This window comes from Pygocentrus nattereri, chromosome 5 (genome assembly GCF_015220715.1).
Source record: "Pygocentrus nattereri isolate fPygNat1 chromosome 5, fPygNat1.pri, whole genome shotgun sequence".
NCBI classification, from domain to species: Eukaryota; Metazoa; Chordata; class Actinopteri; order Characiformes; family Serrasalmidae; genus Pygocentrus; species Pygocentrus nattereri.
Window position 1 is genome coordinate 34,749,537 of NC_051215.1, and position 25,659 is coordinate 34,775,195.

The 25,659-nt window shown below is 38.9% G+C and overlaps 1 protein-coding gene across 2 annotated transcripts in view; it reads left to right on the plus strand.

The window, feature by feature from the left end:
- The window catches only part of lrmda (leucine rich melanocyte differentiation associated), a 307,782-nt gene extending 282,521 nt beyond the window's left edge, over positions 1-25,261 (plus strand). For both annotated transcript variants that reach the window (XM_037538447.1, XM_017722492.2), the window contains exon 7: positions 23,196-25,261. In XM_037538447.1, coding sequence (XP_037394344.1) covers positions 23,196-23,275 — 80 coding nt within the window. In that variant the 3' untranslated portion in view covers positions 23,276-25,261. The remainder of the gene's footprint in view (positions 1-23,195) is intronic.
- The last annotated feature ends 398 nt before the right edge of the window (positions 25,262-25,659 follow it).

Genomic DNA, 25,659 nt, shown 5'->3' on the forward strand with positions numbered 1-25,659 from the left:
GGTGTGGCTTTCGTAGTTTCGAAACTCAGGACTTTATCATTGTAATTTATGAGGAAACAGGCAGGCCATATGGTTTGGATATTTTTACAGCAGGATCGATGCTGGGTCCTCGGGTTTCCCCTCTCTGCTTGGGTTGATATGGATGGCCCTGCTCATGTCAAGAGGTTCCTCAGTTTGCTCAGATGCTGAGACACTAAAGTCCTGGCAGATGTTGAGCAACTTGTCATTCTGAAGGCGAAACTGATCTGTGCACAATGAACTCTGATTGCATTATAATGATCATGTGACGGAGCCAGTGGAAATGTTTATTAAGATAAATGCCCCTCGCAGGAAGAGAAACACACGCCAAAAAGTCATAATTCACAACCGTGGAAGATACACGCTGGAAGTCTTTATGATTCATACTTATGTAAGGTTTTCTTTCCAGTGTTTGTTTGTGTGAATGTGATTCAATCCACAATTAAATTACAAATGATAGCAATTAATTTTGTGACAGCTTCCATCATTCTATTTTACTTGTGTGCTGTGTGTTTATTGGGCTTATTAGTCATCTAAACCCGATGAAAATATGTTCTGAGAAACATCCCGCCCAAGTTCCTGTCCAGTGGGCTGTTATGAATTCATCTCATATCTATTACTCACATGGCCAGATGTATTCTGAGCGATTTCAGTATATTTGAGTTATTAGCGTGGCATCGTAAATTCATCTTTAGCATCTCGTGGAGAATTGTTAGCATAGTACAGCCAGAATAACTGGAACACAAGAGAAAGTCATTCAAACCCATAAATGACGTATCGCTCTCATCTCTGACCCTCCCCCCTCACCCCCCACTCATTCCCACATAATCTGTGGGCTGCAGCCATTGTGGTGGAAGGGACAAAGCTCATCTGTCAATTATAGCAAGCTCCATTGCGCTGTTGTCTAAACTGTTTTCTTGCACACTGGTGAACTCACTGATTTATTGTCACTGCTTCTACCTCTGTATACAATCACGAGACACTCATGTTTGAACACATTCTAAAGCATGAGAGTGTGCATAGCTCAAATTAATGACCTAGCATATCATTTATTCCATTCTGTGCAGGCAAATGGAGATTAGCATTCTCTGATACACAATGGGTAAAGGGTTGTGTAGAGGGTTCAAAGCAGAGAGTGATGAGGATTTTACATTTATGGCAGGGGATAAGTCAGTATTACAAAAGAGGAGCAAGACTTTTGACCAATTGAAATATAGAAACGAAGCATCACTATTTCACTGAGGTCAAGCAGTTTCAAGAATGCTCAGTTTATTTTATTAATTAATTGTGGATAGCTATAAAGCTATACTATGTATAAAGTTTTGTTAAAATTAAAAAGAAGTAGAAAAAACATGCTAAAATATGATATGGTATGTATACGCTAAAATAATAATTTGAAGGTCAGAGGTGTTGGGCCTGATTTTGCAGAAGGTTTTTTTTTTACTGTGTCATGTCTTAACATCACAGACACAGAGGCTCAAAAGGAAGGTCCAACTGTTTAGGTCTCAAATGCAAAATCAACATCATACTGATTAAGATATGCTGACAGTAGTAGATAATTCACTTACATCCTCTAAAGGCACGACCTTCAAAAAGTTTCATTGAATACTCTTTCAGCCCGCTCGCAAACGTCCACTCATTGGGGTCTGAAGCACAGCCCACGTTATGAAATGAGCGTTGCATGCAATTACATATTTCCTAAAGTCTTGCATAGTACAACCTTAGGCAATATAACTTTTTTAGAGTTTCTTTACTTTGTGTACACTGTTAAAAAATATGGTAAAACACAAAGAAAGAATGGTAAAACAAATTATGTAACAGTAAAAGTATATTTTCTCAAGAATGGTAAAAATCAGTAAAATTACAGATTTTGTAAATTTTCTAAATGTAAAATTACATTTACTTTCTTAGAAATACTGCATTTTCCTGTAATTCAGCAGTTTCACTAACTATTTATTTTGACAGTATTTTACCATAATAATAACACTGCAAATATCTATTAAGTAATGGTTACTAAAGTTAGTAAGTTTTCTCAAATTTAAATTCTATTTCTAAATCTATTTCTGTAAATTCATAACAGCAGTGTTAAAACACAGTATATGTAAAGTTTATGTATTTGCACCATTAAACATAACAGTACTTTGACAGTGAAATTACTTTTTTTAAACAGTGTAGTTAAAATGTTTTTGCTCGGCTATGAGTCATCCTATTTAGTCAAGCTATTACTACTACTGCTCCCACTGCGTAGATTTATAGGTCATTTGCATATCTCATGAGCCTTTGTGGAAGTATCATATATGAACTAGCCAATATTTCTTTAGTAATGTTTAAATTTCTGTGTATATCTGAATTATTACCCCCTGCTGTTTAGCCCCAGGTGGCAGTCATCTGGCTTCCACCAAGCCTATTATAAGCTAATAAAGGGCATTGCAAGCTTTCTCAAATACTTCCTGCTCCCGCCTTCCTTGAGGTCATCGTCATCAAAATAATAATAATAATAATAGTAACATCACAGAAGGCTTCCATCGCAAACACCCTTTCTCATCTGTCAGAATGATTTGCTGATGAAGTTGTTCTAAACGGAGGGAGCAGGTTTCTCGTCATTCTAATGTAACTGGACACGTTCTGTTACCGTCATAATTTGATTGGGTGATCATTTCTGACATGTTGTGTCGCTGTAAGACTGTTGCATTGACTGAGTCATAGAGGTCAGACACCAAAATTAATTCCAGATTGCAGTCATTTGAATGAGTACTCTTTTCATTTCCTCGGGAAATCTTGCCTCAGTTTTGCTTGTGGTTTAACCAGTCCACTTCAGGTCACCTAGTCAGCCAAACACGTCAGTATTAAATTCAGCTGCTGTCGTATTCCAGCTGAAGGATTATCTGACCCTAAAAGATCCTTCCTTTGGAAGTCGGTTTTTAAGTGAATTAATGAGATATGGGGTAAAAAAATTGCCAAACATCACTGTATACAAATTCAAAAGAGAATATTCATGTTTTTTTATGTGATCTAATTTCCAGATGAATGTACTGAAGTTATTCACTGGATGCAGAAGTGATGCATTAACAACATTGTGCTCCTTATGGATGCACTTATGTATGGCCATTTCTCAAATGCTGACAACTAAAAGAGATTATGGTATGGGGAACAGTGTGAAAATGTTCAGTAATGGAACATTTCTGAAGGCCTGAATTGTTGTAAATAGGCTTGCCCTGCGAGAAGAGCTAAAATATGCCTCTGCACTTGACACCATTAAGTCTATGCTAACCGCCTTCCCTCGGGAGCTTGTGGAAATTGTACCACCTCCAGCAAACTGTGTTTCACAATTGGGCATAGCCTGATATACTGCTCCAGTGCAATTGATTCAGGAAAGGAAGCGGCAAATAAAGGAGGAAAATGGCATGAAATGAAATGAATTGAAATGAACACACGTGTCCTGCAGTGGGATTTTTTTTTCCCAAAGCCACACTCACACACAGTGACCCAGTTGCACTGTTCCTAGCGTGGCTCAGGGCAGCACTTTGCTTGTATGCCTCCCACAAGCCATGGCTTTTCTTCTAAAAACCACATAGTGTTTGTCTTGTAGCATTTATTCAGTAAAACAGAGCTGACAGAAGTAACAGTGACTGTAAAGGGTGTCTGGTGTATCTTATGTAGCTTCAAATACTATCTTGTACATACAGTGCAGTGCATTATAAAATGTATTTGCTAACTGAGCTGGTTGTTTTTGTGTCCTTCCACGCAAAGTGTATTGCAGTGCTGGAGATGATATTAAGGTAACCTTGGGAGAGAGGAGGGGAGGAAGGTGAAAGAGCCACAGGCCGAGCTTCCAGAATCACTAACTAACTGTGACATTTGGGCCGTGGAGCTATTCAAGTCACTGCACTAATCAGAACTGATATCCGTTGAACTTTAAGCTCTTCTTTAGGTAGCGTTATTTGTTTTGGTCCAATAAAGGTTGGCTTCTTTTCTGTACTCCAATATTGAAACGTTCAAAAAAACCACAGGTGGAAAATTTTAGACGTTTTAGATGTCCACCATACAAATGGATGGATCACCGATTTTAAGGACATCCAGCTACGATTAGGTTTGCAATTCCATCCCCTGTCCTTCTCTTCTTCAGTCCAGGCTTACTCAAGCAGCCAAGCGCATAATGCGCTTTGAGTCCTGTAACATGTACGATTATAATTAGCTTTGTCAGGTCCTAGCCCCTACAACCCCCATGCAGATAATATGATAATATGTCTTCATAACCGACTGACCTTACATGCTCAATATTTCTCCCCTTATGAAGATTACATGTCAATAAAGTAATTGAGTCCTGGGCTGTGAGGCAAGTGAAGATTTAGGTTATTGGACTTTTCGGGGGCAGTGATGTATGACCGTTATTATTCCACCTGTCAGGGGATGTGCAGGGCGCTGATGATGGTCTGAGGATGTCAGAAGGTGGGGGGGGGGGGGGGGGGGGGGTGTAGAGAGAAAGAGAAAGAGAGAGAGAAAGGCAAGAGGAGGGGGCTCAGAGCTTTTCAGTGTGACTGTTTTATCCGTTAATCAGGCTCTTCCTCTACAGTCTGCTCCTGCTGCATATGGAAGCTAGATATGTCATATTAATTAGTGCAAGGACACATACAGTAAAAGCATCCATTAGAAAGAGGGCAAGGAGGCTGGGTATTAAAAAGAGCCAACAATACAGCCCCGTCATGGCCCTGACTTCATTCGTCAGCCTCATGGGATCATCCATTATAATTCACTAGAATATTAGTTTGTCTCGCTCTCTCACTCTGGAGTGGAAGAAAGCTGTCTGCAGGCCTCAGCTGAACCAGTGCCCTCTGTAATTGCGACTCAAAGCCAATCCATGGATTTGGACTCTGTTGTCATTTTAATTAGTAAATGTGATCCACTTACTAACGATTGTTTCATTTCTCATATTGAAAGCCTGTTAGGAATGTTCTAAAAGTCATAGGTAATGAAAGAATTTGCTAAAAAAAAAATACAGAACGTGGTAGGTACTGAATGAATCTGCATAGAGGGTTCTGAAAATGGGTGGTACTGAAATTATCTGCTGGGAACTGAAAGTGATACATGCTGAAAAAATATGCTGAGAAAATACTAAACATGATAGATACTGAAAGAATATGCTGGGGAGGTACTGAAAGTGGTAGGTATTGAAATAATCTGCTGGGAAGGTACTGAAAGTGGCAGGTACTGAAAAACATATACAGAGAAAAAGGTACTAGACAAATCTAGTGATAAGGAGCTGAAATAGGGAGGTCCAGGAAGAATCTACTGATAAAGTGCTGAAAATGGCAGCTACTGAAAAACTCCATGGAGAAATTACTGTTGATCTGTTAAGAATATACTGAAAGTAGTAAGTACTGGAAATATTTTCTGAGAATGTACTAAAAATGGTAAGGACTGTTTAGGGATAGTTCTGAAAGTGATAACTACTGAAATACAGCTAAGAAGCTACTGGAAAGTTGTTGGTGCTGAAACGCTGAGAAGGTACTGAAAGTGGTAGGTACTGAAACTCTGCTAAGAAAGTACTTAAAGTTTTAGGTACTGAAATAGTACTGAGAAGATACTCAAAGTGCTGAAAATGGCAGCTACTGGAAAAACTCCATGGTGAAATTACTGTTGATCTGTTGAGAATGTACTAAAAATGGTAAGGACTGTTTAGGAATATTTCTGAAAGTGATGAGTACTGAAATACAGCTAATAAGCTACTGAAAAGTTGTTGGTGCTGAAACATTGCTGAGAAGGTACTGAAAGTGGTAGGTATTGAAACTCTGCTGAGAAAGTACTTAAAGTTTTAGGTACTGAAATACTACTGAGAAGATACTCAAAGTGATGGGTACTGAAACACTGCTGAGATGGTTCTAAAAGTTGCAAGTACTGAAACACTGCTTAGAAGGTATTGAAAGTGACAGGTACTGAAACACTGCTGAGATGATTCTGAAAGTTGCAGGTACTAAAACACAACTGAGGAAGTGATGGGTGCTAAAATACTGCTGAGAAGGTACTGAAAGTTGCAGGTACTGAAACACCACTCAGAAAGTGATAGGTACTGAAATACTGCTGTGAAGATTCTGAAAGTTGCCAGAACTGAAACTCTGCTGAGAAGGTATTGAAAGTGGTAGCTACTGAGATACTGCTGAGAAAGTACTGAAAGTGATAAGTACTGGAATAATCTGCTTAGATTGTACTGAAACAGGAAGGTACTGGAAGAATCTGCCGAGAGGGTTTTGAAAGTGGTCTTTACAGAAAGAATCCACTGTGCAGATATTAAGAACACTAAACACTATGATACACCATGTGTGTACTTTCAGTAGATGTGTATGCAGATAGTAGAAGGTAAACAATCACACTTGTCATTCTTCTGGACTCCTCTGAGTGTGAATTTGAAGATGAGTGCATAACAAGATGACGAACCCTTTTAGACCAGAGGTTCCCCTGCAGTTAATGACTATGTGAGGGGAGGGAAGGTGGCGCTCTGCGTTAAAGGATATTTTACCATGTCCAATAGCATTAAGGCCAGAGATTGATGCACTCCAGTCAGATGAAGCTTCAGTCTGAGTGATGCCGGCGCTCTGTCATAGTGACACCAACCTCCCAGCCATGTGCTGTGGCTTGGGACAGGCACCCCCTGCACCCACTCAGGGAGCAGCCCCCGTAGCACATCTCCACAGCCCTTGTTCTTTTCTTTCCGTCCCCTCTCTCCCTGCTCTCTGTCAGAGTGTCATGTCGAATCACTGTACAGCAGCCAGCTCCAGAGCCCCAGGTACCAGTCCAACAGGCCTCAGATGCTGCGCTGAAATGAATATAATAATGGGCTCCGGAAAATAGCACAAGGCACTTAGCAGAGACAGGAAGAGGAGTAATAAGTGAGAGAGAGAGGGAGAGAGAGAGAGAGAGAGAGAGAGAGAGAGAGAGAGAGAGAGATGTATGTGGGTGTGTGTGTGTGTGTGTGTGTGTGTGTGTGTGTGTGTGTGTGTGTGTGTGTGTGTGTGTGTGTTCTCTTCAGGGGAGAACCAGAGAGCAGATGCATGTCCCACAGTGAGGCAGGTGCAGTTTGTCTCCTCCATGGTGGAGGTGGCAGCGGGGGCTGTCAGATTGGTATTGATATGTGTCACTCTGGGGAGTGTCAGGTGCTTTATTTAAGACAGCAAGGAGACCATGCACTCATGTGGTAATTGACGTTTGGCTTTAGGGAAGATTAGGCTGTTTGTTGACCTAGCAGGGCTGCTGATGGAGCAGTTCCCTGTGTTAAGTATTGTTTTTCCTCGAATGGTTAAGGTTTTGTTACACCTCAGTGAGGTATCATGTTGCCGTTTTATTCTTCATGCGTGCAAAATTTCCATACACTGCCTGCTGGAGGGATCAAAAGCTGGCTTGAGATCAAAAGTGTTTACTGTCAACACAAATGCAAAAACTGTAAATTACAACCACAAATTGTACTTTTTTTATACCAGTTGAAAATGCTAGCTGTGCTTTACACTCACTGTTTCTTGATTATTGGATACAAAACAAATGATGTCAAGAAAATTACTGTGATGTAGCCACATTCTGCTGTATGCTTATAGTAATAAGCTGTAATTTTACTGTAATCTTCTGTATTTTTACATAACTGTAGTACTCAGTCATTTACTGTATAGTTACACATGAAACATATGCATTTTAATTTCACCAGATCTATAAATGTTTTGTATATTTGAATAAACTATGACAAACTAAAAAAAAAAAGAAAAAACCAAACTTGCAGTTTCATTTCAAAGTAAAACTTTAAAATTCTATAAAAAAAAGAATTGTCAGAATAACAAACACAATGTTTTTATTCACATATCTTTGCCTTTTAACTCTTAGTTGCTGTCATATACCATAATATTGTGTGGTACAGCTCAACAATAATCTCACAGTAATGTTCTGTGTTATTACAGAAAATGCCTCAAGCAATTCATCTTAAGAGCATTAAACAATAAAATGAAGAAAACAGTATTTTGCTGTGAAAATTAGTGTTAAATATTGAAAATTCTTGGCAGTAATTAACAATGACAAAACATCAGTGCTTATAATGTGCTGAGATTATAGGAGAGCTTGCTGCTCAAAATCTACTTTCTTTCTTTCTTTCTTTCTTTCTTTCTTTCTTTCTTTCTTTCTTTCTTTCTTTCTCAAGGGAAAGTGTTATTGTAATCTGGTCTCCTCCTCTTACAGTCAAATGACCATTGTGATGTGTTGACACGCCTGTCCACTATTCACTTACATGGTTTGGTGGCCATATTCGATTTGACGGTAATCCCAAATGACATTCACTGAGGAACCATTTTGCTCATTGACGCATGAAGTCTATCACATCCGTCACTATTACATTTAGAATCAGCCTGCAACCCTGATCTTGAGTTTCAGTTTTGGACAGCTGCAATAATAGCATCTCAGAGCTTTGGCGTCACTGTTGAGCATTAGACAAACTAAACATCCACCCTTGACTTTAACAAACTGCTGCAAGATGTGTTTGTGATTCCCTTGACTATGAGTTGTTATGTATAACCTGTTGGTTCACTGTCTGCTGACTTTATATGACTGAAGGGTTGTCTGTCTCCATGCATTTCTTTTTTGTTTTATTGTTTGGAATCCATTTGGCCCTGTTCAGTTAAAGATTTTTCAGGCTGGCTTTACACGATGAAACTTTGCTGCAGTTAGTTGCATGCTGTGAGTTGCATGCCACACATTCAGTTACTTCACTAGATACCCAAATCAGCAGCTTGATTTTTTAAGCACCAGATCGTTTTAGCTATAAAGTCATCCAAGAGGTGTATTTTACAAAATTGCAGCATTTAAGTAAAAATCATATCAATGACAGCTGAAAAGAAAAGACAAATCTTTGTGTGTTTTTAGCTATGATTGATTTGATTTTTAATTTACTACATATTTAAGTTTTTTATTTGTTCTGTGTATGTCAATCATTTATAAGTTATTATTTATTTCAATTATTGTTGAATAAACCATCTCCTATTTTATTTGCTTGTCCACTGATCTGGAGAAATCAATGTTTTGAAAGTGCGTTATTCGACATGAACATGTGATGTGTCGTAACCATTGGTTGATTGGCTATTTCATGAAGCTTGCTCTGCAACTAAAGTTGCATGAATCTTTCACCGTGTAAAGCCAGCCTAATGAAGACAGATTTTTTTTTGGCTCTTTAAGTCAAGGGTGCATAATACAAGAGCTTTGGATGTGGTCTAAGAGTACTGCAGAACTTTTTTCATTCTTGCTCATGCTTTAGAGTGCCGACCCCTGCGTGTCATCCTCTCTAACTCAGCAGTTTGGTTCTATGCTAATGGGCCCGACGATGGACTTTATGTTTTCACTCATGGGGTTTGTTTGATAAGTGGCGCTGCATGTAATGCCCACAAATTTAGACGGTCATTAATTCTGCCCTGCCTCCAATGTCAAAGTGATAAGAAGTGAGGTAATCATTCTCAGACTATTAATACAATACAGGAGTGTTATTGAATCCTGTCACATAGATTAAAGTTTGAATTAGTAACTTTCCAATCACCTCACTAATGGGACCATTACTGAAATCACTCCAGTTGCAAATTAGACTTTTCACATTTTGTTGAGAGTTTGGTCACTTATCTGCACTTGCCTTTTTAATTAGAAATTGGTGGCTAATGATGACCACAATCAGTCAGCTTCAGAGAGAGTCCATACTAGAATCTTTTACTCTTATCAAACTATACTTAATGTCATGGACTAAAATGGCTATTGAATCATAATGATTAATCGGGTCATTTACTGACAGCGGTGCTGTTAATTAGTGTACGGTGTTTTTTGTGTCACAGCACGTTCCCCGCTGCTAGAGCCTCTTATATACGTTAAACGTGATGAGCTGCAAACAGATATGTATTCACTTCTCTGTCATAATCTTTTACAGTACAACCTCCACAAGCACCACTTGTGCTGACACAAACAGCGGACGGAATTCATGTGCAGAATAGCTGTTAGCGGCAGTCTAAGTCTCCTTATGATAGACCAGGAGTTGTTCCAAGAAGATTAAGGCTTTGTAAACTGCTGGAGCACTCCGCCTCAAATGACTATTCCCTTATCTCCAGGGCCCAGAGCTACTGTATGCCTCACACAGACTTGCTCTATGTAGAATGAATGTCATTGAAATTAATTTCACCAGTCTTGAATTAGGCTGCGACTATAATCTCTTTCTTCAGTCAAAATTTATGTCCTCCAGAATTCAATTTCCTCCTCAGCCTCATAAGTTGGAACACAAAGAGTGATAGGCCTTTATCAGTAGAGCGGTTTGAGGACTTTATTAATGAATACTGCCACTTTCAATTCATAATATTTGATTCTGGTATAATCCTGCGAGAGCCACGCTCTTTCGCAGTGCTGCAACTTCACGCCATGGAGAGGACACCTTTGAAAATGAAATTGCGCTCATTTTCTTTTGTACCACATCTATTTTTTGTGAAGTATATGAATCTGGTGTCTAGTCTGCTGTTAGAGTAAAGTGAATCTTTTGAGGAACCCAAAATGTCAAAATGTTTTGTTTTTGCTTTGTAAGGAAACATCCATAGCAAATCATGCTGTGACTGATCAGGGATTCTGAATTAGTTTAGAAGCTCTCTAAAGACAGACTCTTTTGTTAGAGCTAAAGCAAATCTCTCAGGCCTCTCCCATCACTAAGCTTCATACACTTAGCTCTCGTCAAGCTCTCTCAAATATTTCTATTTAATAGTGTGAAAAGAGGTCTGAATTTGCCCAAAGTTATATTGCATCAGTAACTGAATAACTAAAGCTTATATCACTATATGATATATATATGGGGGAAAATAGTAAATGACAGAACAGAATAAAATGCCAAATCTAATTAGTCACAAAGACAGTTACACTTCTGGTTCATTTTAAAGCGATTCATAAATTAATTTGAAAGAATTAAGTGCATTTAAACAGAAATTTGTGACATAAAACATAATTAAAGTGGTGAATTATTTAATACTTTATCAGTTGTGTTTGAATTTTGTCATTGGACATTCATGTTAGTTGATATGCAAATTTGGAAATAGCTTCTCACGAAGACCCTCTGCTGGACCTGTCTTCTGTGTAAGGCTAATAATAGGGCATAGTCCATTGTTATCATGAGTTTCTGCAAGAGCTACTCCGCTTGGCGAAAGGTTACATGGCCACGCCTTCTCTCTTCAACATCTTCTATGGCTCTTGCAACCTTAATTCAGGGTCATGGTGCCGGTTTGTATCAGTCTGAGGCCGAACTCTCTGACCTTAGCCATCTGAGCTTTCAGAGAAATGGTGCGTTCCAGTGGAAGCATAGTTGGGAAGACATTTGTTATCCTTTGGCTCACAATCTAAGCTAACATCCAAGCTTCTTAGGTTCTTTTAGAAAGGGTTTGCCATTTGTCCAAATGCCTCAGTACTGTGGCTGACATTTTCAGAAAGAAGTCTCTCATATACGATGTAGTATTTTGTTTTCTGTTAGTAAAACTGGTTTCATGGCAAGGAAACTCTGTATTATTAGTGTACAGATAAATAATGGAAAACATGGCTAAAGGTGTGTGTTAAATTTCAGTTTTAGATAAACTGATCAATTTATAGTTGATGTTCAGAATCATGAGAAATTCTCATAAGCAATTATGCTCTTCAAAGTAAAGGTTCCTAAATGGTTCTTGCAGGGACATATGGTTCTAGGAAAATTAATCCATCAATTATTTAATTAATATGGAATCTTCATATTATGTGGAGTTTTTTTAAACTTAAAAAAATGGCACATCTCATTTACAAAAAATATCCTTCCACTGGTTTTAGTGTACCAAATGGATTCGTTTATGGAATCACTCTTAAGAAAACTTTTTGAAACTTTTATTTTTTAGGGATGTATTTCCTCTACCAACCTCTTTTTAGACATACAGTATATCATCGTTAACCAAAGAAAAATATGTATTTAAAAATATGTCTTGAACAGGGCAGTTTTCATTTAAATTGTGTGAACATTTCATGATGATTTTTCTAAAACCAATTAGAATGAAACCTCTGTGCAGTAACTTACATTAAAAATTAAGAACATTACCATTTTGTAGATCCTATTTTGTGTTTGGACTGTGATGATATATAATGTATGTGTGTACCTTGCAAAAAGTCAGAGACCTCCCAACACTGCTATAATTTCCAGTCAAAACAGCTATTAAGTACAAGTGATTCATTTTCCCATTTATATTTCTGAGAAGATTAGATCAAACATGAGTTCAGAAAAGTATAACGACTGTGTGAGACCTGGTAAACCACCAGAACTGTCACCACTATGACAAACAGTACTGAAAGCTTTCATTTTTTGAGAGAGAGGAGAAAATTAAACTCCACTCTTGCTTCAGATCTGAAAAAAATCCACAGGTGCTTCTGTGCACACTGTGAGAGGACAACACTGCACTGTAAATGGTAATACGTTTAAAAGTGTTACTGTCAAAAAGTGTAAAAGTGTAGGTGTCAAGAAGTTGTTACTGAGAAGAGCAAATAGAAAATAGCAAATTAAAAAAGAAGTAAACTTGCAAATCAAGCAAAGAAGCTGCTGGCGATCTCAGTACAATGGACTGACCACCTCAGTCCAGACCTCAACATCACTGAATGTGTATAGGATTACTTGGATCATGTGAAGCAGAAAATGCAACTAACTTCTAAGACTGAACTTTAGAGGGGTGGAAAAATATCCCTGCATAGATCTTTGGAAAACTGAAAGCAACTCTCTCAGTAAGGATGGAAACTGTAATATAAAGTTGGATGCACTAAATACTGAAGAATTATATTAGAATTAGTTGTTGAGACTTTAGAGTGAGTTTCTGTGAAATATATATATCAGCTTTTTTGTTGATTCTAAAAAATGAATGAATGATCTCACTGGCAAGGTGCTAAATGAATTTTTTTCTATTTTTTCTGTATTATTTGTAATGCTACCTATTTTATTGTATATCCCTTTAAGATCATTAAACCAGAACCTAGTGTCTCCTAAAGATTGCATTACTTAGAACCTTGTGCAAGAGATTTAGGAGAATTTAGGAGGACTATATATTTTTTCAAAGACAATTACTTAGACCAGTTCTAATAGTTACATATTTTCCTTTTTATTTCCAGTAGTGGAGGAAACATTAGTTTTATGATTAGTATTAGCTCTCTCATGCTTCATTGCAGTGTTCCAGACTCTCTCTGTTGCCTGCAAGCTCGAGTCTTATTTGTATGCGGCGCAATTTTCAGCTCCCACTCCCAAGCCTGTGCCGGGTTGAAAAATAGCCTGCATTTTCTTGATAGCCCATGTGGATGTAGGGTATAAATGGCTAATGAATTACAGATGAACATTGACGCAAATTAATCTTCCTGATGTCCCTGGGTTATATGGCAACCATTTAAAAGTTTAATCAATACACTAAAGTTGAAAACATGCAGGTGCTGCAGTTGTTTGGCTGTAATAAACATCACTGGGAAATGGGGAGGCTTGCACCCAGTGCATGCATCATAATGACAGCTATTTATGTTTAATGGACTAAATATTTTTTATTGGAATAGAACAAACATCAGCTTAACTCTGCAGCACATGCATTCCACTTCCCTCTGAGACTTCTGACAGATGATTGACAACCAGCCAGCCACAGATACACGAAAAAGAGGCCTAGAAGACAGATGAAGTTCTTTTTTTTCCTACTTTCTGCAAGGTGTCTTTCACATTCCACATGCCAAAGAGACATTTCTGTGTAAATGGTGCTTACTTTTAACATCACCCCACCTACTGACCTATAAGACAGTTAAATCCCAGATTGATGTAGTATGCTCGGCTCATATCACCTTCCTCCAAAGAACAAAACATATATCAGTGGAAAGAAATGGTCTCACATCGATGTCTATCTCAGTAGTTTGTGGTTCATCATCAGCTTTGGGCTGAAAGCTGCTCCACTGTAGCTGCACATGGGTCCATTTGAAGTGCAACCCAACAAGCCGTCACTACCTCACCTCCCCTCTTGATTGAATAAGTGACATTATCCAGGGCCCAAATGTAATAAGTGCCAAAATGTCTTTGTTTTTTTCCCTCAGTATAACCTTCTCCCTCTCCTAGAGGAGACAGGGGAGAACAGCTGCTCTATGAATATGTATTTGAATATTTATCTCTGCCGGTTGCTGATATTTATTGGCTAGGCCTGTGACTTCTGAAGGACCTCTTGGTGGATGCAGTAATGTGCAGAGCTCTGCCTTCAGGAAGGGTGTTAAAACAGCCCTTTAGTAATGCTGGTCACAACACAGTGAAACTGGAGATGCACTACTTTTTCTTTTTCAATACCGATTCAACACTGATAATGACAATAATGTGGGGATCAGCTGATACAAATAATAAACCTGAGTAGAATGATAAATCAGTTATGATAAGTTATTAATGTCAGTGTTACTGAGCTCTGCAAAAGCCTGAGTAGACTGATCATCACATTGATTTATCATTTATTAATCTTAACCTTACTGAGCTCTTTTGAGGGACAATGGAACTGAACAGTCTCCTCGTTAGTGCACATGTTCGCATGTAATAAGCTGAGCATCTGTCTTGTACTGGACTATTGTAGGCTTTTCATGACAAGTTAAATACACGACATTCACTGAAAATGAAATAGCCATGTCACAGTTACATTTGTTGTTGGGATATGGTGAATTGTATACATTACAGTTCATGAGACAGCAGTGGGATTATGGGAGCAGCAGTGAACTAAAGTCTGTGATAATATTATGTTGAGAATTTGGGAACTTTATTTAAATAAGTGAACTTTAATGACACATATTAAGAGAAGAATTATATGAAGAAAACTGCCAACCTGTAGCAGCGAGGAACCACTTTTTTTTCTCATTTAGTAAAGGTTTTATGAATATTTGTGATTTTAATTAAATTATGAGTACATGGGCCAAAACTAATGATTGCTACAATTTAGCCTTTTCTGTTGTGGTCGGTACATATCATGTATGTGTGCAGTATATCACATGCATTGTACAACAAATATATACCAATAGCCTGTAATTACTTTCCTCCTTCTAACACAGGTTGTCATGTAAGCACTTAGATTGTAGGGAAAAGGAAACACAGGCAGAATTAGCTGTTTAAATTCACTGTGCATAGTAAGTTTACTTGTAACTGGCCAAGAAGACTCCATCATAGCATCTTCATGAAGATTGATAAAGTGACTGAAGCAGATATACTGAGGTCTGAATAAGAGCACATGCCCATGACTGCAGATTAACTTGACCATAACTTACACTCACATGCCCTCATGTCCTCATGGTTGTCAGCCCTGCTACCAGACTATCTTCTCTTCAGGTACTATTTCAGCTCTTTCAGATAATAAGGAACGTTTAACTGCATTGTTAATTTGTTTTCCCCTACAACATGATTACTCTAATTGGTTGCAGATCTGATGAAAGTGTATAATGCAGTAAGAGCAGAGGAAAGGCACTGAGAGAGAAAGAGGGAGAGTTAAGTGAGGAAGGCAGCCTTGCAGAGAATAGATAACCTTGATGCTAAGGGCTACATCCTTTGGATATGACTTTCCTTGACATATTGATGGCCCCTTGAAAAGAGGGAAGCTGATTGTATGCAGAATGCAATCATTAAACACACTTCAGCCAGCTGTTGATTTTTTCCCTTTTCTTTTCGTGGAGCTTATTTAAGCAGAGCACTTCAATAGATTTAACAAGGTCAATTTTTCAATTGCCAATCTGAGTCTTTGGTATGGTCTTTCCAGGGGCTGGTGAGTGAGGCTGTAAATATAAAGACTTATACCCAAAACAGCTATGCTACAAACCTGAGCATGAGCATTGCTGTATATGGATCACTCTATCGAACTTGGATTTTGGACCTTTAACTGACTTGGACTTTAGACTAAAACAGTTTTACCCTTTATCTTAATTACTTATTTTATTAAAATAAATTATTGAAATTTAATTTTGTCACTACCAAAACTATCATAACGCCTCAGAAACTTCGTCAAATCTTCTCGAAGTGACTGTTTTAGTAGTGATAGTTAGCATGTGATTTCTAAGGAAGCCAGAAGAGTAGCTGTTCCTCATGCGACTGAGACTGCCAGCAAGAACAGTCTGTCCACAAATACCGCTGGGGAGGGATGCTATAGTAAAGTTTTAGTACACATTTGAGAGTTAAGTGGTGTAAAAACCATAGACAGTGGTCTAAAGGGATGTGGAAAAAAGTGGCATGGTCAAATGAGCCATCCTTCACCATATTGTCAACAGGTGGGTGAGTGCATGTGTGGTCTACAGTATAGGCTGATCACCTGACTGATCACCTTTTGCCTGACATTATCTCTATCCTGATAATATCTCTATCCCTATATTATCTATCCTGATGACAATGCTCCCATCCACAGGGAATGAAGGGTCACCAAAGATTTGGTAAGTAAAAATTATGTAAATAGAATGTCATGGCCATATATCAACCCAACTAAACATCTCTGTAAGATTTGGAACTACAGCATTCTCCATTACCATCATTAAAACACCAATTGAAGGAATACAGCTCCAAAGACTTGGAATTACCACCTTACTATGAGGTTTTTCCTTTAAATTGTCACCAATCTGTAGCTGTTGAAGTGAAACAGTGTGGCTTTGTTTCTTACTGGTGAGTCACTTCCCAAGGATTCATGTTCACAGCTGATGCTCCAGATGTGTCTTTATGATCTCAACATTGTTTTAGCGGGTGAAAGGCAAAGTTGGAGGACATGTAGCTCTCAGGTTCCTATAGCTGGTAATGTGATAGGTGGCTGTAGAGAGCGAGTGGAGGGCTCTTATTGTTTGCAATCAGCTCAGAGAGTGCTGCGGCTGAGGTTGAAGATGAGCAGACCTGCCACTCCACCCCTGACAATAATCCAGTCCTCTAAAAACAACCAGGTACACCATGATAATACCATTGCCTTTGACTGTTCATGTGCCAGAACATACACCATGGAAACTTTAGCCTCTAGATAAGTTCTAATCTATGACAGCAATGGCTAGTATGCGTCTGTGTGTGGATACATGTAGTCAGGCAGGACTTGGACCAAACAGAAAGACTACATGATGCCAGGTACTGAAACAATCGTCTTTTGTATTAACTATCAGCTCATCAGGCCGTCCCCATAGTCTTAGGCTGGTGTGTCTGTTTTCCACTAGCAACTTATGTAAGAAATAGCTTGTCCTGCATTCCTTCTTTTTCCCCTCTCTCTTTCTTTCTTTCCCCCGCTTACCATGTAAGCAGTGGAGGGTCCAGCTGTGGCTGGGCGTCCAGTATGCAGACCAGGCTGCACTCTATCACACTTCATGCTGACTGCTAGTTTACACTGAACACACTCTCCCTGCCTTTGGCCAGGCCTCATGTTTTTTCTCCTTACTCTCTTTCCCACTCTCTCTCTCTCCTTCTCCACACACATGGCTCAATGTGAATTGGCCGGCCAGCGGAGGGAAGCCGACGTCTCCCAGGCCTGCAGCATTTGCCATGGAAATCTAGAGCATGATAAACTCCTCAGTCTGCATCTCTTCAGTTTCAGCCTCCATCAGCACCAAGTGCTGGGCAATGCAGCACCTCATCAATCACACAGCTTTTATTTATTACTGTATTTCAACTAACGTCTGCTTCATCAGACTCTGCTATAACAGTAATGTGGTGGAGTCTGCCCTGCTATGTGTGTTCTCCCTCACTCCGCTCTCCCACACCAGCGCCCTATAGGAGTGGTATAAATGCAATGGCTTTATTTGTATCTGTGTTTGTTTATAGCTTAAAATATTTGGATTCTATTGAGATCTTTTTTTGTGAGTTGTCTGCTGAGCTGAGACTCTGACAGGGAAATTTTGCCCTACACACAGTGTGCATTCTGCAGTATGGAGCAGCAGCCCTACTGGGACAGTTTAACAAGCCAGTGTTAACTTAAAATCAAATTGTAGTCAATAAATCTGTGAATAAACATAACTTAACCAAGTTTTGTGCATGTAGCCTTTAAATTCAACATGGTTTATTTATTTGGTTAATAAGAGTACAATACTTGTATCAGAGTTACTGTTTCCTACTAAAACAACTCAATGCATAACATACTTCTTTCTCTAAGACTAGCTCTTACATTGGTTAGGCCAATCACATCTTGACTTGCAGTGGGTGGGACCAGTTTTCTGGTCAATCACTCTAGGCCTTCTGGAAGTCCCAATGACTTTTAGAATAAATGCTAGACTGACCAAAGCGTTTCAGTAAGTTGTTTGAAATGGAAAGGGCTCTTTACTGAGTCATTCTAAAACTGCTTCAAGGTTAAATATTGTAGCAAACCACTACTGGCTGGCACTGGCCCCTGGATGCTCTTGATGCTGATGGTCAAGCCACTCCCTTCAAAAAAGTGATTTAAATGTTGCTTACATTGTTTGTATGTGGTATGTATTTGTGTTGTGTTGGGCAGTAGGTTTATTTAGTGTTGGTTGGTGATCACTATGAAGGTGAAGTATATGGCTAGCCCCACCATACTGTGTAAGCTGTTGGATACAGGGAGTCACCTTAGTCCCCAAGGCAACGGCAGCAGCTGGAGACCCCCACCCCCACCTACCATACATACACACAGACAGGAAGAAGTGTCTGCTGCCCCCACCAAACCTACCCAGTCTGCGCATGGCAGACCGAGGGGATACTCACACACACATACACACTTACATGGACACAGATCTGATCTGAGTGGACAGCTCCTCACACTTCACTGTTTGGATCACCTCAAGTTGTGGGGACGGCGTAGATGGGGGAGGAAAATGAGCGTCGCTCCTCTACAAAAGTCCAAATTTAGATTGACTGAGCTTATCCTGGGGCCTGCGCTCGTCCCGCTCGTCTGCCTGACACGAACAGGCCCTGCCACTAACTCGCTCTGCAGAGGAGTGCACCACAGTGCAGCGCCATGGCAGCCAAGACACTGCTCTTGGACAAGAGAGGGAGGTGGACAAGATAGGAGAGAGAGAGAGAGAGAGAGAGAGAGAGAGAGAGAGAGAGAGAGAGAAAAGGAAAGAAGGAAGGGAGAGCGTGTCAAGTTTGCTTAGGCTCCAGACTGGTGTTAGAATATGCGTGGCACTAATATGGCACCAGTATCTCTGTCCTCATCTCTGTTGTGTGTCAGTGCGGGCGATCGGGGGCCTGTCTCTCTCTCCTCTGACAGTGTCTTTTTGGATTACGTCGACAAGCCGCTGCGAGCTCTGCTGCTGCCACCTCCTTCACCCATCACTCAGCCTCTTCGTTTGAAGCCTGCCCTTTTTTGTCATTAATGCACTTGATGTCTATTTAAAAACTGCGGCCAGTGCCGTATCTGTTTTCCTGTCAGGAGATCATTGACAGCATTAATGCCACTTGTCCTTGCCTCATTTACTAAAGCGCTGACACCTAGCTGCAGTCTACCATATCCATCAAGTCCTCCTTTCTCTCTCTCTCTCTCTCTCTCTCTCTCTCTCTCTCTCTCCACCCTCTCCTTTCTCTCTGGCATTTCAGCGCTGTCCTGTCTTGAAACTGAGCTCCTCTAGCTGTCACTGCCAGGCCGTGTATTCAGCTCCAGCAGCATTTCGGAATAGTAGGCACGAGGAGGACATTTTCCAACAAATCATCTTTTGGTTTAGTCCTGAAATGTGTCTGCCTTCTTGTAAGGGCAGAATGTACGCCATAGGCAAATTCAGATTCCATGTGTAACTGTTAAGAAAGGCATGGAAACCAATTATTTTTATGTATACTTGAAATGTAAGTGAAATAGCATGACTACATGGGCTTAATTATGAAGAATAATCCAATAAAAACATTCCATTACTGTATTTTTCTAATGCAAGTATTCACTTTGAGTACATCTATCGCAAAATAAAATATTGAAACACTCAAATATCAAAGTCTGTTGTAATACAAAATTAGTAAATTCGTCTGTTTCCTCAGTGCAATATACAGTGAAAAAAGAGGCACATGTGTGTCAGTACGAGCATACTGTTTATGCTCATATCTTACATCTTACATTATTTTGTTTCCCTGAGATCCACTTATGAAGTTTGTGTGGGTGTATCAAACCTTTAAATCTGATACATGTAAATGACCTGTTGATTGGTTGCCTTGTATTGCTATGTAAACAGCATTGCAGGGTGAAACACCTTTATAACATTAGCATGAATGGGTGGGGCTAAGCTGCTGTAGGCTGAATATATATGTAAATGCACTGGCTTTGGTGACATTGCAAAAACATTTCATTCAAAGCAGGCTTTCAGCTTACTTCTGGAGAGTGAACAGTATGTTCTAGAACTTTAACCCTTTAAGACAGACTTAAAAATGTGGCTGTTTCTGCTGTTTAATGTAGCATGTTCTATGAATCACATGACTTATCGGTGCTGTTGTTACATTTAATTTATGTGCAGTGTGCTCTAGGAAAGCTGAAAATTTGTCCATTTTTATTTAGTGTCACAAACTACCTTTTTAAACAAGAAAACACAAATAAGAATATAAGCCACAAGTAGTCTACTATGTTTTTATTATTACTATTACTATTAATATTAAACAAATTGATAATATGTGCTTATTGATCCAAACTTGGATGCACTGTAATTGTTTTCACTCAGAATAAATCACAGTGCATCCAACAATAAAAGAAACCTTGTGCATCTTTTATACAGAAATAGAAAACACAGTAGCACACCAACCGGAAAGGATCAATTGTATATACTTACGTTCTGATGTTCTACTCTGGGTCACTTGGACATACAACGCATCATAACTCATTTGGTGGCAGTTTAAGAGGCCGTCACCAAATTCTCAGAATAGATTGCTAGTCAGACGCTTAGTTTTATATTTAACAATTTCATGCTTCCTTAAACTCCTTTATCATAAAATTGAACATTTGTTTTTACATGAGCACTGGAGAATAGACTTTCTGTCATCACTTGTAAATAAATAAAAATAATAAAATGGTTTGAAAGGCAGCATGCTTTATCTGCAAAATATGAGGAGGCTAGTGGACATGCACAAAATAAATCTTTAAATAGAAAATTTCATTCAAAACAGCGGGTCATGCTATCGTATTTGAAACGAGGCAGATTCGCGCCAGTGGGTGATATTAGAATCAGCTTCTCAGCATGAGAGCCATGCCTGCTGCTTCTTTAGAAAGATTTATTCTCATGTTTCGGACCTCCCAGAGTCTGTCACAGAATACACACTCAGCCACACACACATGCACATTAGGGCTGCACAATTTAATCGTTATTAACAGCAGTGAGGCTGTGCATTTGTAGAGCACTGCAGATATGCCAGTAATTTGGCGTGCTGAGTTAATAACAACACTTACACAACATTCAGATTGGTCAGGGCATCCACCACACGTAGCTGAAATCTACAAGACTAATGCTGGTGTGTAAATGTTAATACTTGATAGTGTTGCAGGAGATATTATTGGGACAAACATGCTAATTGCTGCATTTCAATAATAAGTTCAGAGGCCAGAAGTGCTATTTAAACTAATATGCAAGTGATAATGTTGATGCACACACATGTACAAATATTTTAACCGATACATGTGCTCAGTCAGTGGAGATTGATGTGATAATGACCTCTCTCTAAATATCTCTCTCTCTCTCTCTCTCTCTCTCTCTCTCTCTCTCTCTCTCTCTCTCTCTCTCTCTCTCTCTCTCTCTCACACACACACACACACACACACACACACACACACACACACACACACACACACACACACACACACACACACACAGAGGAAGGCAGGTTCTCTGCTTGTTATTGTCTAGACAGCACCCTCAGGCCAAATGTTGTCTTTCTGGTGTTCTTAGACTTTGAGACGAATGCGCTGTATCCCCTGACACACCGTTCATGCCAAAATTTGAGTGAGAAAATGACAGAGGAGGGCTCGCTCTCAGTGTCTGACAGGCACATATACATTTAATAAAATCATTGCAGGCAAAATTGCATTAGAATTTTAACTCTGGTAAAACTGTGATGTCTATTCATGGCCAAGCACAGTAATATAACAAGTAATAAATGTTTTGTGTTTTATTGATCAGGCATGTATTTTTTCTGCTTGACATTTTTATTCTGAGATCTAGAGGCCTTTTTCATTGTTTCAGTGTGTAATGAACATAGGCTGAAATTACAGTCAAAGTATATGAAACTATATGAAATATTTATGACATGGCATTTTTGAGCATGTTGTTTATAATAGTATTAATCAAAACATATTAGATAAACTCAATGAAATACAGTTACATGCACTGGTAACAATTATGTAGTAATCAGTAACACCATTGGTATGTGGAATGAAGCAAGCTACGATGTGGTGTGTTGCTGTGATAAGTACACTAATGCTCAATATACTGTTTAGTTGATTAGTAATAATATTTCTTTATATAATCAAATATTATGAAAATACTATTCAGTTCAAAATACTAAACCATTCTTATTGAGCTTATTAAAGTTAATACTGATATTTCAATAATATTTATGATTTTGAACTGGCCCAGTTATAGTCATCACACACAACCAAGGTAGCTTACTGACTGGGCCATGGAAGCTAGTGTGCAGCAACTATGGCCTATGGCTGCTACGGGAATCAAGGCCCCTCAGACAACAAGGTGGCTCAAATACTTGCAGCAGGGGAAATGTGTACTTATATGTACACTTGAGCATGTGTAATAAATAATAACAAAAAATAGCATTTACGAAGCAAAGGACAAACACTGCAGTCATATTGTTGCTAAAGCTGGTGTGCTACAGGGATCTATTTTGGGGTCTCTGATGTTTACAATATATATGAAGGATCTCTGCATGTTTTAAATGCCAATGCATACTGTTATGTAGAAGACACTGTTAGCTTTCACCCTTGAATTTGTTTAGAACTGCATCTGTATTTGCATTATGACTTGGTGTGGCTTGAAGAAGAAATGTTTTATATACATATATACTATTTAATTGTACTTGTTTAACTTGTTGAGTCTTGTTTTTTATTTTTATATTTTATTTTTTTGTTTTTCATTGTGTTGCCTCATGAGACCATGATCTGTCCTTCCACTCAACAATAGTTAATCAAAGGTATTGATAACAGGCCAGTATGACATCACTGTGACACTTTGTTCTCTCTCTTTGTGTCTGTTCGCAGGGGTGTTTGCCAAGTGCCGCTATGTCTACTATGGCAAGCATTCAGAGGGCAATCGCTTTATCCGCAATGACCAACTCTGACAGACAGAGAGACAGACAGACAGTTGGATGGACAGGCTGGTGGACGAGCATGCAAGGGGGGCATTATAAAGATATCCTCCTGCGTGTCTTTATAAATATACATATTGCCGCATGCATTTTAAGCAGCCAAACACAGCCCTGTAGTGCATTCTGCTGAGTGTGCCATCGCTGCCATCTCACATCGTTCTCTCTCTGGCTGAGCACTGCCATTCACACTGACATGATTGCCTTTAAGCAGCTCTACCCCTCTGCACTCACACACACACACTTACATACGCTTACACACACCACACGCATACACACACACCAAGCCAAGCGCCTGTGCTGACAGCCGATGTTCCATGATGGATTGCCTCATCCAGCCGCTGTTCTCCTCAGGTCAAAGGTCACACCTGAGGCTGCAGCGGGCCCACATGGACACACAGGATGAGCCGCCCTCAAAGTCAAAGCTAAAGTTAAACACACAGAGAGACACTATTCATTCCATCTGTTCATTCTCACTTTGTGTTCAGAAAGCAAGTGGACAAATAACAGAGTTAAGTATGAACTGTCACTGACGAACCTCGCATCTCCAAAAAACTTCACAGGAGAAAGAAGTGTTCTTCAGTTTAATGTATGTTTTATTCCAAGTAGTTTTGGACCTTTTGTGTGTCATTGTACTCCTCATGATACATTCAGTGTAAGTCAATGTAAAGGGCAGCTGGTGTTTTTTTAACAGTATAAAGAAAATAAAACTGAACAAAATGCAGTTGCGAGGTTTTGATACGACAGTGACAGTATATATATAATTTTTTTTTTTTTTTTTTTGTAATTTTAGTCAACTTTTCACTCAGGAAACATTGTGTGAGAATGTTTTGAACTGCTTTTTGTCACTTAATGATAATCACTATTGAGATTATAGTAATATTGTTTAGAATAATTATTCAAATAATTTGCTCTTAGAAAGTTGAACTTTTTCTGATAGAAAGCACTTGATGAACATGTTGAGCAGTGTATTTGCTCAAAGTATTTTTTACTTTTTTTTTTTAAATTGACGAGTGAGGGGCATTTTGCAGGCTCCTTGTACTGAGGCCTCTTGTATGCTTCTGTGTATGTGTGGTGATGTTAAGCATGTGTGTGTGTTTGTGTGTTGCGTGAAGCTGGTGTGTTGCGGGGGCAGATGTTGCTGTGCAGGAGCCTGGAGGAGCAGGGAAAGTGGGAGGTAATGAGCTTTGCTCTCATTGCTTGGGTGTAGGAGAGGAGAGAGAGAGAGAGAGACAGAGAGAGAGAGAGAGACAGAGAGAGAGAGACAGAGAGAGAGAGAGCAGGACTGCAGGGAGGGGGAAGAGAAGTCAACAACTTTCTCCAATCCACTTCTGATTGCCTCCTCATGTGGGTTTTGGACCTATTCACACCATTTTAATGACTTGCTCTCTAACTTTTGCTCATGGAAAATAAAAAAGTCTATAACAGCTTGTGCTGTGTTTCAGAAGTGATGGCCAAAACATTTGGTGGAAGGTTTCACACATCAAGTACATTAGATACAGTATGCTTGAGAAATGTTTTATATTCAATATTTTCTTCATGTTTTACTTTGAATGCTTCATTGTTTTTCTTTTTGAATGTTGTATTTTCGATTTTAAACGATGAACTCTGCACCAAAGCAAGACGTAATGGTAAATTTCACCAGGGTAACCAAAGATCTAAGCATGCTAAATGTATTAAGTTGCCTTAATGTACACTAAATTATACTTAGTCATGTCAATGATTTATCCACTAAACACACTTTTGTTCTGTTCTAATTTAGGAGAGGTGTAGTCTTAGGTTTTTTTCTACAGAGATGTGCATTTCTAAGCATTTTAGATTGCAGTCAAAGATAATCTATTCATTAACATTATTGAGCAGAGCATTCATTATTCAAATTAAATTACATTATCCAAAAAAACAGTATTGTAATTGTTTTATTGGTAGTATGTGAAACAGTCTTTATATAGTTGATTTACATAAATGGGCAATTATTAAAATTTCTTAAAAAGTGAACATTCATTTTGATGTGGACTCCCAGTTCCTTATGCATGTTTACCTTTATGTGATGTCCAGTTATGATTGATGTCATGTTTTTTTAAAGATATCAATCTCAGAACATTTTATAATTCTTTAGGAAGTGATTGAATGCACCATGAAAGCTCCTGATGCATCATTATAATTTGAAAAATTCTAACAATTCACAAATACACTACACACAGCAGTGGAAAACATATGATACATCTTTTTTTTTTTTAAATGTGTAAAGTAGTCCAAGAATCTGACTTTTTCCCCAAAAAATTAGCACAAATATTCTTGAATATTATTATCATCAATTAGAATTGTTTCTACTGTTTGAAAATCAAAGTTGAACTGTCACC